Genomic DNA, 12,081 nt, shown 5'->3' with positions numbered 1-12,081 from the left:
GACGAAAGATGAAATAGGAAACCGGTCTCCGCCGGCGGTCCTCATTCCGTAACTTCCAACTGAGTCAGTTTATTTGACTCACAAATAAGAGTCGACTCTTAAGAATCGGCCCATTAAATTTTGAGGAAAAACGGTTTTATTTCGCCAAGTATGTTGACACACAAGGAACTTGATTTCGGCTATTTGTGGCTGACCGACATAAAGAACTTACAACATTCAATAACTATATACAGATTAAATCTTCTTTTTCTACCTTGTAAAGACCGGAAAAAATCTGTGTATGTAACAGATGTACATAAAGTGAGTGCGCGTGGGAGTGCAAGTAACCATAGTGTGCATTACATATAATAAGTAGCATTATGATAATATGCTATATGTAGCATAGCAGTGATGTACATTATGATGTAAGAAGCTTGTAAGAAGCATGTTGGTGCTTTAACACAATATACAGTACAAGATGTTTGATAATGCAAACAACAGTAATGTACCATAAGGTGTAAGAAGTTTGTTGTAAGGTGTAAAGCATGTTTTCACTTTTCAACTGCTTATGAAGGTGATTGCCTGAGGAAAGAAACTGTTCCTGTGCCTGGTAGTTTTGGTGTACAGGGGTTTGTAGCATCTGTCAGAAGAAAGGAGGTGAAAAAGGTTGTGTCCAGGGTGTGAGGGGTCTGTAGTGATTTTTCCTGCCTAAGTCGTGCAGAGGGGGCAGGGAAGCACCCATTTTCATGCGTTCAGTTTTCCACAAAACTGCACTCTTGCAGTTTATTTAGATTAGATCATTACGTTGATTTGCATTAAAACATCAATTGAAATAATGAAATCAGGGCAGTTCAGGGCAGCTCATGACATTTGAGTGTTTGGGTGTGGGTGTTCTTGTGGTCTGTGATGTACTGTATTTACAGCATTATCTATGTTTTTACGCCTTGTGCCCTTTGCTCCCTAAGGATTTATTCTAATACCTGATTTCTACCCCAATACACTGATTAAAGCAGGGTGCCTTTTCCTCACCACACATTAGTTACATTAATATACAGCGTAGATTTTGCAAGATTTATTTACTCTATATGGACAAAAGGCCATCCACAAGATTTTGGAGTGTTTCTGTGAGAATTTTGTGGAAAAGTTTGGGAAGGCCCTTTTCTATTTCAACATGAATGTGCCTCAGTGGACCAAACAAGACCTATAAAGACATGGTTTGATGAGTTCCGTGTGGAAGAACTTGACTGACCCGAACAGAGCCCTGACCTAAACCCCAATAAGCACCTTTGGGATGAACTGGAATGGAAATTGAGAGCCAAGCCTTCTAGTCCAACATCAGTGCCGGACCTCTTAAATTTGAAGTATAGCATTGTGCAAAATATCTTGGCATACTGAAGCATTACAAATGCACATCAGTCCACATAAGTGGACTGATTGAAACATATAAATACAATAATTAACAGGTTAGGGGAGGATATTTTTGTCCATAAAGTGCAGATTATATTTTTGGCCTGGCTTGGCTTAGTTGCGCAGTGACATAGTGGTGTGCTCTCTGTGCTTGGTGGGCTTTCCTGGGGTGCTTCAGTTCCTCCCATGGTCCAAAGACATGCATGCACTCTATTGTCCTTTTCTAATAGCCCATAGTGTGTGTGACTATGGGTGAATGTGTGTGCTTGTGCCCTGAGTTCCTGGGATAACCTCCTGTTTTTAGATTATTATCAGATTTCTTTTCTGACCCCCTAAGATTTTTACACATACACATGTGCATGTGACCTGTTGTGGCATTTGCATGCAATTGGAATGATTGCTGGGAATTTGTTTATGCAAAATGAGCATGAAGTGCTTAAAAACCACTTGATATACATCTATCAGTGCGCTTTAGTTGGATTAAAAAGGTGTTATGTCACTTCTTTTCTGAATTTATTAATGTTTGCACATGTTTCTCTTTTTCCACCGCTGCATCAGACACATTTTTGTTTCTTTGAATATTATAATGACAGGGATCACAGTGGCTAGCACTGTGCCTTAGTGGGTAGCACTGCTAGCACATGGTGGGTTTCCTCTGGGTACTCCAGTTTCCTCCCACAGTCCAAAAACATGCAGGTTAGGCTAACTAGTGTTCTCAAATTGCCTTTAGTGTGTAAATGAACGTGTGAGTATGTGCCCTTAAATGAATTGGCACCCCATCCATCCCCCGCCTCATCCCCTACGTCTCCTGTGTTAGACACAGGCCCTCAGAGACCCTGTATACAGGATAAAGCGGTATAGACGGTGAGTGAGTGAGTAGAATCACCCCTGTTCACGTGACCAAGGAACCAATCAGGAAAGTTTGTAAAAAAAAACCAAAAAAAACTTGCCCATTATAGCGTGTAATAATTAACAATTTCCGGTTTGTATTAATATTTAACTAAATTAATATTTAAAGTCTTTACATGTTTAAACTATAATGCATGAGTATCAACCCTATAAAATGAGAAAAAAAAAAAGAAGAAAACGACTCATAAGGAGCCGGAGCAAAGATCCGAGTCGTTCCTGTACGACATCCCATCCCATCCCATCACACCCCTACCTGCCTGATATCACGTAGCCCTGGGTGTTGCACTGTCGCAGTGGCCATAACGACTCCAAAATGATGAATGGGGGCTTCTTGATGAAACAGTCGACATTGATAACAGATTAACAGACCATTTAAAAACCCGGAAGTAGCACGGACAATAACATCGTTAAAAGCGGTTGGTGATTAATTAGTTGATGCAAATACAGGCTTAACGGAGAGCAGGAAAACAATAGTCCATCCTATCATTGTACACATACAGAGCAGCACTTTCTCATGAACGAGAAGTCCACTTTACATATAAATAACAACGAGAGATGGAGGAGGAGAGAGGGGGAGAGAGGGGGGCGGGGGGAGGATGCGCGCGGCACTAGAAAAGCGCATTATCCGGGCACGTCCGCATTCTCTGGGCTCAGGTGGCGTGTGAGGCGCGCGGCGGATCCTCTCTGAGCTTTACACGGGTTGAGCGATGTGTTTGGCACTAAGGACATATTTATCAGCTGAACACCGATAAGGTACGCTATTCCAGTATTATTATCATTGCTGTTTTGGGGTTTGTCTTGTCTGTTGAGCTGTGTGTAAACACCAACAGGTCGTTTGAAGGAGGATGGATGAGACACAAACCGTCTCTACCGGCTTATTTATTTTAGCGTTTACTTTCCCCACAGTGTTTAAGTGTTGGTTATTTCTGAACGGCTCCTCTGTGGGCAACACATTGCTCAGTGTTCATTTCCTCCCTGGATTTGTAATTACCACCAAAAACTGGGATTAAATAGCTTTAATTATATAACGCCACGCCATGTTGTTTTAACCGTGTAGGTTATTTGGGGTCGTAAATGACCCTCTAGTTAAATGTAATAAAGAGCATCTCGCCTCTAACCGCGTGTGTAAGAGTGATTAAACGCCATCTAATTCCGTTTCTTTACCACATTTCCTTTACCAACTTTCCCCCCCCCTTAGAGAACAAGTACCCCGGTCTAGTCACGTAGACCGTGACGTGCTGTGGTCGTGTATTACTCGTCATCCTACCGGGAATCCTTCTGTAAACGGGGGATTCATAAATTTATTCATTATATTTTTATTTGTTGTACTAATAATGAAGCCATGATATTTGCTATTAAATATTTATTTTAGGATCTAAATATAAAACGTGAAGAGTAAAACAAAAAAAATCCCTCTTTGAGTACAGAAAGTTTATAATGCCTTAAATTAAAAAAAAAAACTTAATTAAAAAAAAGAAAATAAATAACATGAAATGTTTTATGTGCTTATTTCAAAAGCAGGAAAGATAAAATTAATTCTCTCTCTATATATATATAACCCTGTCTGTTTTAGAAACGAGGGCATTAATTGTACCCTTTGTTTTTCAGGGTGTCTATTTGCACCCTGTTGAGAATAGCCAGATGGTGGCTATCTACACCCCCCCCCCCCCCAAAAAAAAAAAAAAAAAGTAAAAGAGAGGATATAAGTTAGGGTTAAAAGTGTTTATAGTGATATACAGAATGTTTCCCACCCAATCAAAATGTGTTCACCATTTTAATAGTCAAAGTCAATGTAAATGGATGCAAATAGGATTTGGGGTGTGATTATACAACACCTCGATGTAAATAGCATGGTCTACTATGAACTATGAGCACACGGGTACGAATAGCCGCATGGCCTAATCCACTCAGGGGCAAACAGCATTGTTGCCTATGGACACCTGGGTGCAAATAGCACCTGCCTTAGGTTTTCTTTTAAGTCTTTATTTGTCCCATGGATATTTCAGCTGGGGTCAAAGTGCCAGGTCAGCCATCTTATGGCACCCCTGGAGGTCCATTTAGTGTGACCTTACTGTAAAATGGTGCCATAAATCTTTTTATTTAAAGGCGGTGACCTTTTCCGTGCCTTTTGTACGCGACATTTACATGGACTTCAGTGCTTCTCTGTATCAACAAAATGGGATCACTCTCACCTTTCAAATAGCCTTTCACGCATGCGCAGACACACACACTACCACTGACCTCCCCAGCGAATACCCGCCTCTTGGGAAGGCAAAATGAATGGTGTCTAATTTTTGATCTAGCGACTAATGAAGTTGCAGTCTTTATTTAGGAAGGGTAAAGGTTTTAAATGCAGAGAAAGAAAGGGATATGTAGTGTTTATCCAAACTCCTTATTCACAAAGTAAGTAGGTGAGGTGCAGCCATGGAAAAGGTTACACTTACATGTGGAATGACACCCGGGAGCAGATTGGTAGGTACTTGGTGCATGCTAAATGCCTACTATACTGCTGTTCATGTGTTAACTATTGGAAATCCTTTTGGATTTTGTCACTTAAGTTATTTTATAGACTTTCTTTTTTTCATAAGTCAGGATTTCTCAAGAGTGTTCAAGGGAAATCGCACAGGATGTTTGTCGTAGATTTTGTTCCACACCCTGAGCTTGTACGCAATGGAGGTCTCATTTGGTGAAGTGTTAACTGGATAATTGTCTAACAGATAATTAACTTTCAATTATATATTTAGTTTATACACATTACAAATCCAGGTGTTGAATTAACACCCTACCCTGTTTACAAAGGCCCAGTTGGACTCCTAAACTTAAATCAACACAGGATTATACAGTGCACAATACACCTTAATGTACCTTAATGTTCTTTATAACGGACATCTATTGAAATTAATATGAAAATGCTTACCGTAGCTATAGCTTGAGTGGTTGTGTATCTAAACTTTTGATGTTGAGGTACCTGATATGTTGTGCTGCTATATCATCACTATAATTGTAAATTGCCTGACATTATTTTGCTGGGGGGAAAAAGGATGTTGTTGAGGTGGTTGATTTTTCAGTATAGGGAATTGCGTCAAACCTTGAGCAAAGTCCAATTAACTTTAATATTATGTGAGATTAATGGTTATGAGTTTTTTTTTTTTTTTTTTTTTTTTTTTTTACCATTTTGTTAGTGTATTCTGTAAATTTGGCTAGATGTTTTATTTTTACCCACCGTGAGCCTGACCATGTCGTTGCTAATGATTTAATGAATTCTGTGGAATGAATAGCAGAGTGCCAAACATGGCCTTTGTTTCTCCAGCAAGCTTTATAATCAGCATTCTGTTGTGTGAGATATAAAAGGCACACATCTTATTTGCATTAGTTTAGGACACATTATCTGTTCAATCCAAACAATGTCTTTTTATATGTGGTTACAAAACAGCTGGGAATAACAGTCAGTTTAATAAGTGGATTGTTTTTCAGATACTAATGCTAGAACACAATTACACAGCATTTCTAACAACAAATGTAAATCGCACAGAAGGAGGACGGTTAAAAAGCAATCATGGTTTGCTAGCTAATGATGTATTGATCTGGATCTTTTAAAAGGTTGTTCGTCAAGTGAGGCACATCAAATGGGGATGGACAGCTAAGCTCCTTTGACCCACATTTCAGATAAGCTGTGAGCTGCCTAATCACGTGTCCGTGTGGACATATGGCAGAATTAAGCAACAGTAATGATATAAAGCACTTGATGTACTCAATGTGTTAAATGTAAGGCATTTGACTACGTAGTGAACCAAGTGTTCACAAAGCCGTGACAAGCACTGATGGTAACTAGTGTGTAGAGAACGAGATCCTGTCTGTCTGTAACTCTTAGCAATGGAAAGCACAAGTGTATGTATGCTTTTATTGCCATCTAAAACTTTTAATTCCTTCATTGATTAATTTTGGCCTGGTTTCTTTTCACAGTACCTTCAAGTGACTTGAAAAGAGCATCATGGGAGGAGTGGTGGTGGATGAAGGAGGCAGTGGGGTGAAGGCCCCAGATGGAGGATGGGGCTGGGCCGTGCTCTTCGGCTGCTTCGTCATCACCGGATTCTCTTATGCTTTTCCGAAAGCTGTCAGCGTCTTTTTTAAAGAGCTCATCCGTGAGTTCGACGTGGGCTACAGTGACACTGCCTGGATCTCCTCTATTCTGCTTGCAATGCTCTATGGCTCAGGTTGGAATTTTGAAATTTATGAAATAAGTGTGCATGATTAAACTTTTAAAGCTAAAAATGATTAGTTTTTTTTTTTTTTTTTTTTTTTTTTTTTTTTACATGCGATACAGCCAAAAAAGTTTGTACTGTCTAATGTTAACTAATATAGCCTGGTGAATTAATTTGATTTATATGTTCATAATTCCTAGGTCCACTGTGTAGTGTTTTAGTAAATCGCTTCGGATGTCGCCCTGTGATGATGGTGGGCGGTCTCTTTGCTTCTCTTGGCATGATCTTGGCATCCTTTGCCAACAACATAATTCAAATCTATCTCAGCACTGGTGTAATCACAGGTGAGTTGTTCATAATATACATTAACTTTGAAATTGGTAAACCAAATTATTGGAATATCCTGACTCATGGGGGCTGCAACAAAAGAATCGACAGAATTAGGCAAGATTATTCCTTCTAATAAAATGTGGGGTCTTTTGCAGGTTTGGGTTTGGCCCTGAACTTCCAGCCATCACTCATCATGTTAAATAGATACTTCAGTGAAAAAAGACCCTTGGCCAATGGACTTGCTGCAGCTGGGAGTCCTGTAGCACTGTGCTGTTTATCTCCCCTGGGCCAAGTTCTTCAGTACAAGTATGGCTGGCGTGGTGGTTTCCTTATCTTGGGAGGCATATTGCTTAATTGCTGTGCATGTGGAGCCCTCATGAGGCCACTGCTGGCACCAAAGAAGACGGAAGAAGACCAGGAAGCAGCAAAAGAAGTAGAGGAAAAACCAAAGCCTAAGCGCAAATTGCTGGATTTTAGCGTCTTTAAAGACCGAGGGTTCCTCATCTACACCATAGCAGCAGCTATAATGGTGTTGGGCCTGTTTGTGCCTCCAGTGTTTGTAGTCAGTTATGCAAAAGAGCTGGGCAATGAAGACACCAAGTCTGCTCTTCTGCTCACCATCCTTGGCTTTATCGATATCTTTGCTAGGCCCACGTGTGGCATTATTGCAGGAATGAAGTGGGTGCGACCACGGTGTGTTTACTTCTTCAGCTTTGCAATGATTTTTAATGGTGTCACAGACATTGTGGGCTCCATGTCAAAGGACTACTCGTCTCTTGTAGTTTTCTGTATTTTCTTTGGTATTTCCTATGGAATGGTCGGAGCCTTGCAGTTTGAGGTGCTAATGGCCATTGTGGGAACTGAGAAGTTCTCCAGTGCCATTGGTCTGGTACTTCTGGTAGAGGCAGTTGCTGTACTAGTGGGGCCACCTGGTGCAGGTCAGTCCACATTACTATTGACTCCTATCTAAACATGATGTATTTCAGATTAAATAATAACTGCCTTTTAAAAAAAAATATTTTATTAATTGCAGGTCGACTTCTGGATGCCACCAAGGTCTACATGTATGTCTTCCTGCTAGCAGGCTGTGAGGTGGTCCTTTCCGCTGTCGTACTTTGCGTCTGCAACATGCTTTTCATCAAGAAGGCGCCTCAGCAGTCTGACTCTTCTGCCAAGATGGAGATGGCTGTGACAGAGACTGAAATGGAGCACCTCAACAGAGTTGCTCAGGATGACCAAGAAAATCATGGTGGTAGGAAGGAGTCGGAGCCCAAGAATGCACAAGTAGAAGAGCAGACCACAAATCCAGAGATGGAAACGCAACAAGAGACCACAGTGGACACAGACAAGCCAGAAGCAGGAAGTCCAGACGAACTTCAGGTGGAATCGATAGATCTTGAAAAGCTCCCTAAAGATGCAACCAAAGCAAATGGTGGTGCAGTGGAACCCGAATCTTCTCTGTGATCTCAGTAGCATGAGAGAAATAGACTTTAGAGCATTTTCAAAATAAGAGAGAGCTTGTTTGCTGCCTTGTGTGTTCACATTTGATGTTGTGTGCTTTCTGTTCTGCACTGAAATGATGTCTTGTGATTTCAGGTACGTTCGTTGTTGTTTGAATATTCGCGGCATTTAGAACACTATCCTAAAGCAACCTTGTACGGTGATTGACAATAGATTTTTATGCACTCCGACAAAAACAAAGCATTATCCCTAACCAAATTAATACCAAAAATTTAATGTAAGCTTTGCGTAGAAGGATATAAAAGCAGGCAAACTGTTATTACTTAAGTATTTTGGATTAAAATTGATTAATGTTTCTGATGCTGTTAAATTTCACTAGAACGAAACGGCAACCTGGTCATTAAGTACTCAGTATCTAAGCAGGGATTAGGTGGTTCAGCGGTACTATTTAAAGGACCTGGCCAGATTACTAAATGTGCAGCAGAGAGATTATTGTATTTTAAATTTGTTACTAAACCATCAGCCAGTAACTCCTCATAACAATGTTGGCTACTGTAACAGCGATGGCTATGTTCATTGTCTATCCAGCTTACTGTAAAGGATTATTTGTGGCATATGTCTGCAGACGTTATGCAAATTGTTTGGGTATAAAATTATCTGCTTTAAGTGAGACACAATCAAACGTATATCTAGTAGATGTCCCTATGCGTACATGTCTGTATTGGAGAGCTGTTGGTCCTATTTGGGGTGAATGACTGTGAAACAATTTATGATTTTTTTTTTTTTTTTTTTTTTCCATCTTAAAAGTTTTAACAGTTATAGTTTTTAGCAGTATTTCCAAGCAATAGTGGAGTTCATTTTTTTTATTACTTGAGACACATCTTTACTGTCAAGCTCCACTAGTGTGAACAAATACAGCACACCTAAAAATTTAATTAATTTTGGGATTAATAAGATGGTCTAATGACACTACTGCCATTGATTTTGGTTATTGCTTTACAGTTAGAAGCTGTTTTACAGTATTTTACTGTTGATCACTGTTTTGTAGTTATTGTTGGCTTTTTTTTTTTTTTAATATATATTTATAGTTTGTAGTACAAAATAATGTACACCTAAAGGATGCACTGTTCATGACTACCTATCCAGCATCTTGTTTTGGTCAGTAATGAAACATGTCTGATGCAAGATTCTTTTGTAAACCAGCCGAGTATAAGTGGTGCTCTTTTGTTGATCATTTTAAATACTTGAGAGTTGGCTGTGCCTTAATCCTGGAATGAAGTTACAGCAAACACATTGTGTAACAATATTACAGTAGTTCTCGCACACAATTTTACCCCCCCCCCATTAAAATGCTGTGTTTGTATGTCCAGATTTCTGTAAGATGTTTAATAAAATTCTCAACTAAAAGAAAATGCTTAAATGATGCATGCTCATTTCAAGGAACAGGAAACATGACGAGGCCTGATCTAGGAAAAGAATCAGTGATGGCATGGAGTGATCTGACACAAAACTTTTTGTATGTTCGTTCATCCAGAATCTAATCTTTAGGCTCCCTAGCAAGTTAAAGCCCTTTTTCCAATTAATCTAACAAATGTTTTTATGGCCACACAGAGTTCTCTCTATACTGTGTGTGAAAATGCTCTTACTATCACTATTGTACATAACTCGTTTCTACTTTTTTTTTTTTTTTTTTTTATAAAATGCAATTTCACCTATTGTTTACATGATTTTTTTGAGCATTTCTGATGTCTTCATGTCATTTCTTCCTCAAAGCCGCTGTTTCACCACCATCTTTCCAGGTTTCAATAATACATAGGACAATTTTTAACCCAATTCCAGTAACTTCAGCAATCTCCTTAGTTGTTTGCTCTCTGAAAATGACATGCTGTTTAAAAAATGAAAGCTACTCATTGTATCAGTTAGGGTTAAAATAATTGCTGCCATCTAAAACTTATTAATCACTGCAGCAATTATTAATTCAAAGGCGCTTGAGTCTTTGCTCGAGGTAGTATAGTATTAGATAATAGTGTGTGGCAGATGTTGCTGATAAGATTATTACTAGGTTGGAGTATGGAGGGAGCATGACATCAATATCCTGCTGTAGCAAGGGAGGCAGTGGACAGGACACAAGCAAACAAGACCCACACTTGAGACACTAACTGTGATGGGAAGTGCTGTTGTTGGTTGAAGAGGGAGTTGTGCCAGTAAGTGCAGTGTGCCTGAAATCTCAGGGAAAGGTTAGAGGATAAACAAAAGGCAACTTTGTTATTGAAAAAAAAGAAAAACATTGTCCATTATCTGAAGCAAACACAGCTACATCATCAATCCAGTGTGTCCAATTGCAGAATTTTTTGCCTGTACATTTTAGCACCTTTAATAAAATCTTCCATCTCAAGTCAAATGCTTCATGTTGGCATGACAACCATATCCAAAAAACAAGGGTGCGACATAAAACCACCCAGAACTACCTGCGTCTACATATAACTAAAACACAAACAAATCCAAAAATCCTTACAATGTGTTATACAGTAAATAATCCTTATAGAAGAATTAAACAAGCTCAAACATGTACAGTGAATATGAGCTTGACCAAATTTGTAGAATGTACTGAAACAAAATTTCTCGACAGCCAGAAGAAATCCATCATAGTGGAAATCCACACACCATAATCACTTAGCTCACTGAACTCTGACCGTACTGATATGTCTGCGCTATCCCGTGCCAACGCCCCTAGGTTTTCATTTCATCTCTCATGTTAAATCTGACTGCCAATTCCGCAGGAGCAAAAATAAAGCCAGCAGTCTGATGAAGGTCCTGCACTCTGATCCGACAAGTGCTAATGAACAAGCAAGTCTATGAATCAGAGGTGCCAAATTCTACCTAGAAATCAGCAGTTTGGTGGTTTCAGGACTAGAATGACAGGTCATAATATACGAATATGAAAAAATCTAAATAAATACAGTGAAATGTTATTTTTCATAATCAATTTAAAAAGTAAAACTCTATGTTCTAAGTTCTTTTGAAAATTTGAAGCCTTTGTTGTTTTAATCTGTCTAGTTCAGTACCTACAACTACAATCACAGGGACGACAGCTGACGTGACAGTTGTACAGAAGATGATCCTTATGACGCCATCCACAAGGAGGTAAGCTACAAAAGGTCACTGGTAAAAAAGACTGGCTGTTCACAGGGTGCTGTATCATAGAAAAATGACTGGAAGTGAAAGTGTGGTAGGAAAAGGGATGACCGTAGGCTTCTTAAGGAGAAGAACTGGACCGTTGTCGTCCAAAGTCTTCTTTTCAAATGAGAGTAAATTTTGCATCTCATTTGGAAATTAAGGTCCCAGAGTCTGGAGTAAGAGTGAAGAGGCACAGAGTCCAAGTTGTTTGAAGTCCAGCGTGAAATTTTTATGGTCGGGTGATTTGTGGTCTCATGCCATCTGCTGGTGTTGCTGATAAGCTTCATGGAGATGCGATTTTCTTTTACAGCAGGACTTAGCGCCTGCCCCCTGGGCCAAAACTACCACCAGCTGGTTTCCTGACCTTATAACTGTGCTTGACTGACCAGCCTTTCACCTGACCTGATTCCCACGGAGAATAAATAGACTATTGTCAAGAGGAGAAACACCCGACCCAACAATACAGACTAGTTGAAGCTGCTATCAAAGCAATCTGGTCTTCATAAGCAGTGCCACAAGCTGATCGCCTTATGACCAAGTGCATGATTTAACATACTGTTCACAAGTTAAATTAAAGGACATTCTTTTCTGGCAAATCATTTTTGATTGCTCTTAG

The 12,081-nt window shown here is 39.5% G+C and overlaps 1 protein-coding gene across 1 annotated transcript; it reads left to right on the top strand.

Moving 5' to 3' along the window:
- The first annotated feature begins 2,930 nt into the window (after nt 1-2,930).
- slc16a3b (solute carrier family 16 member 3b) lies at nt 2,931-9,149 on the top strand. Its single transcript, XM_053512265.1, has 5 exons — nt 2,931-3,048; nt 6,259-6,509; nt 6,698-6,841; nt 6,983-7,765; nt 7,861-9,149. The coding sequence occupies exons 2-5, from the start codon at nt 6,287-6,289 to the stop codon at nt 8,289-8,291; spliced, it is 1,581 nt and encodes a 526-aa protein (XP_053368240.1). The 5' UTR covers nt 2,931-3,048; nt 6,259-6,286; the 3' UTR covers nt 8,292-9,149.
- Nucleotides 9,150-12,081: the final 2,932 nt, after the last annotated feature.

Source organism: Clarias gariepinus, chromosome 14 (assembly GCF_024256425.1).
Source record: "Clarias gariepinus isolate MV-2021 ecotype Netherlands chromosome 14, CGAR_prim_01v2, whole genome shotgun sequence".
Lineage (NCBI taxonomy): Eukaryota > Metazoa > Chordata > Actinopteri > Siluriformes > Clariidae > Clarias > Clarias gariepinus.
The sequence above is the reverse complement of the archived record's forward strand: the minus strand, read 5'-3'. Positions and strand labels throughout refer to the sequence as shown.

Excerpts from the sequence above, each read along its gene's own strand:
- slc16a3b (XM_053512265.1), top strand. The coding sequence starts at position 6,287 with ATGGGAGGAGTGGTGGTGGATGAAGGAGGCAGTGGGGTGAAGGCCCCA. Across the intron at positions 6,842-6,982 it reads CAGCACTGGTGTAATCACAG|GTTTGGGTTTGGCCCTGAAC; the intron begins GTGAGTTGTTCA and ends GGTCTTTTGCAG. Across the intron at positions 7,766-7,860 it reads AGTGGGGCCACCTGGTGCAG|GTCGACTTCTGGATGCCACC; the intron begins GTCAGTCCACAT and ends TATTAATTGCAG.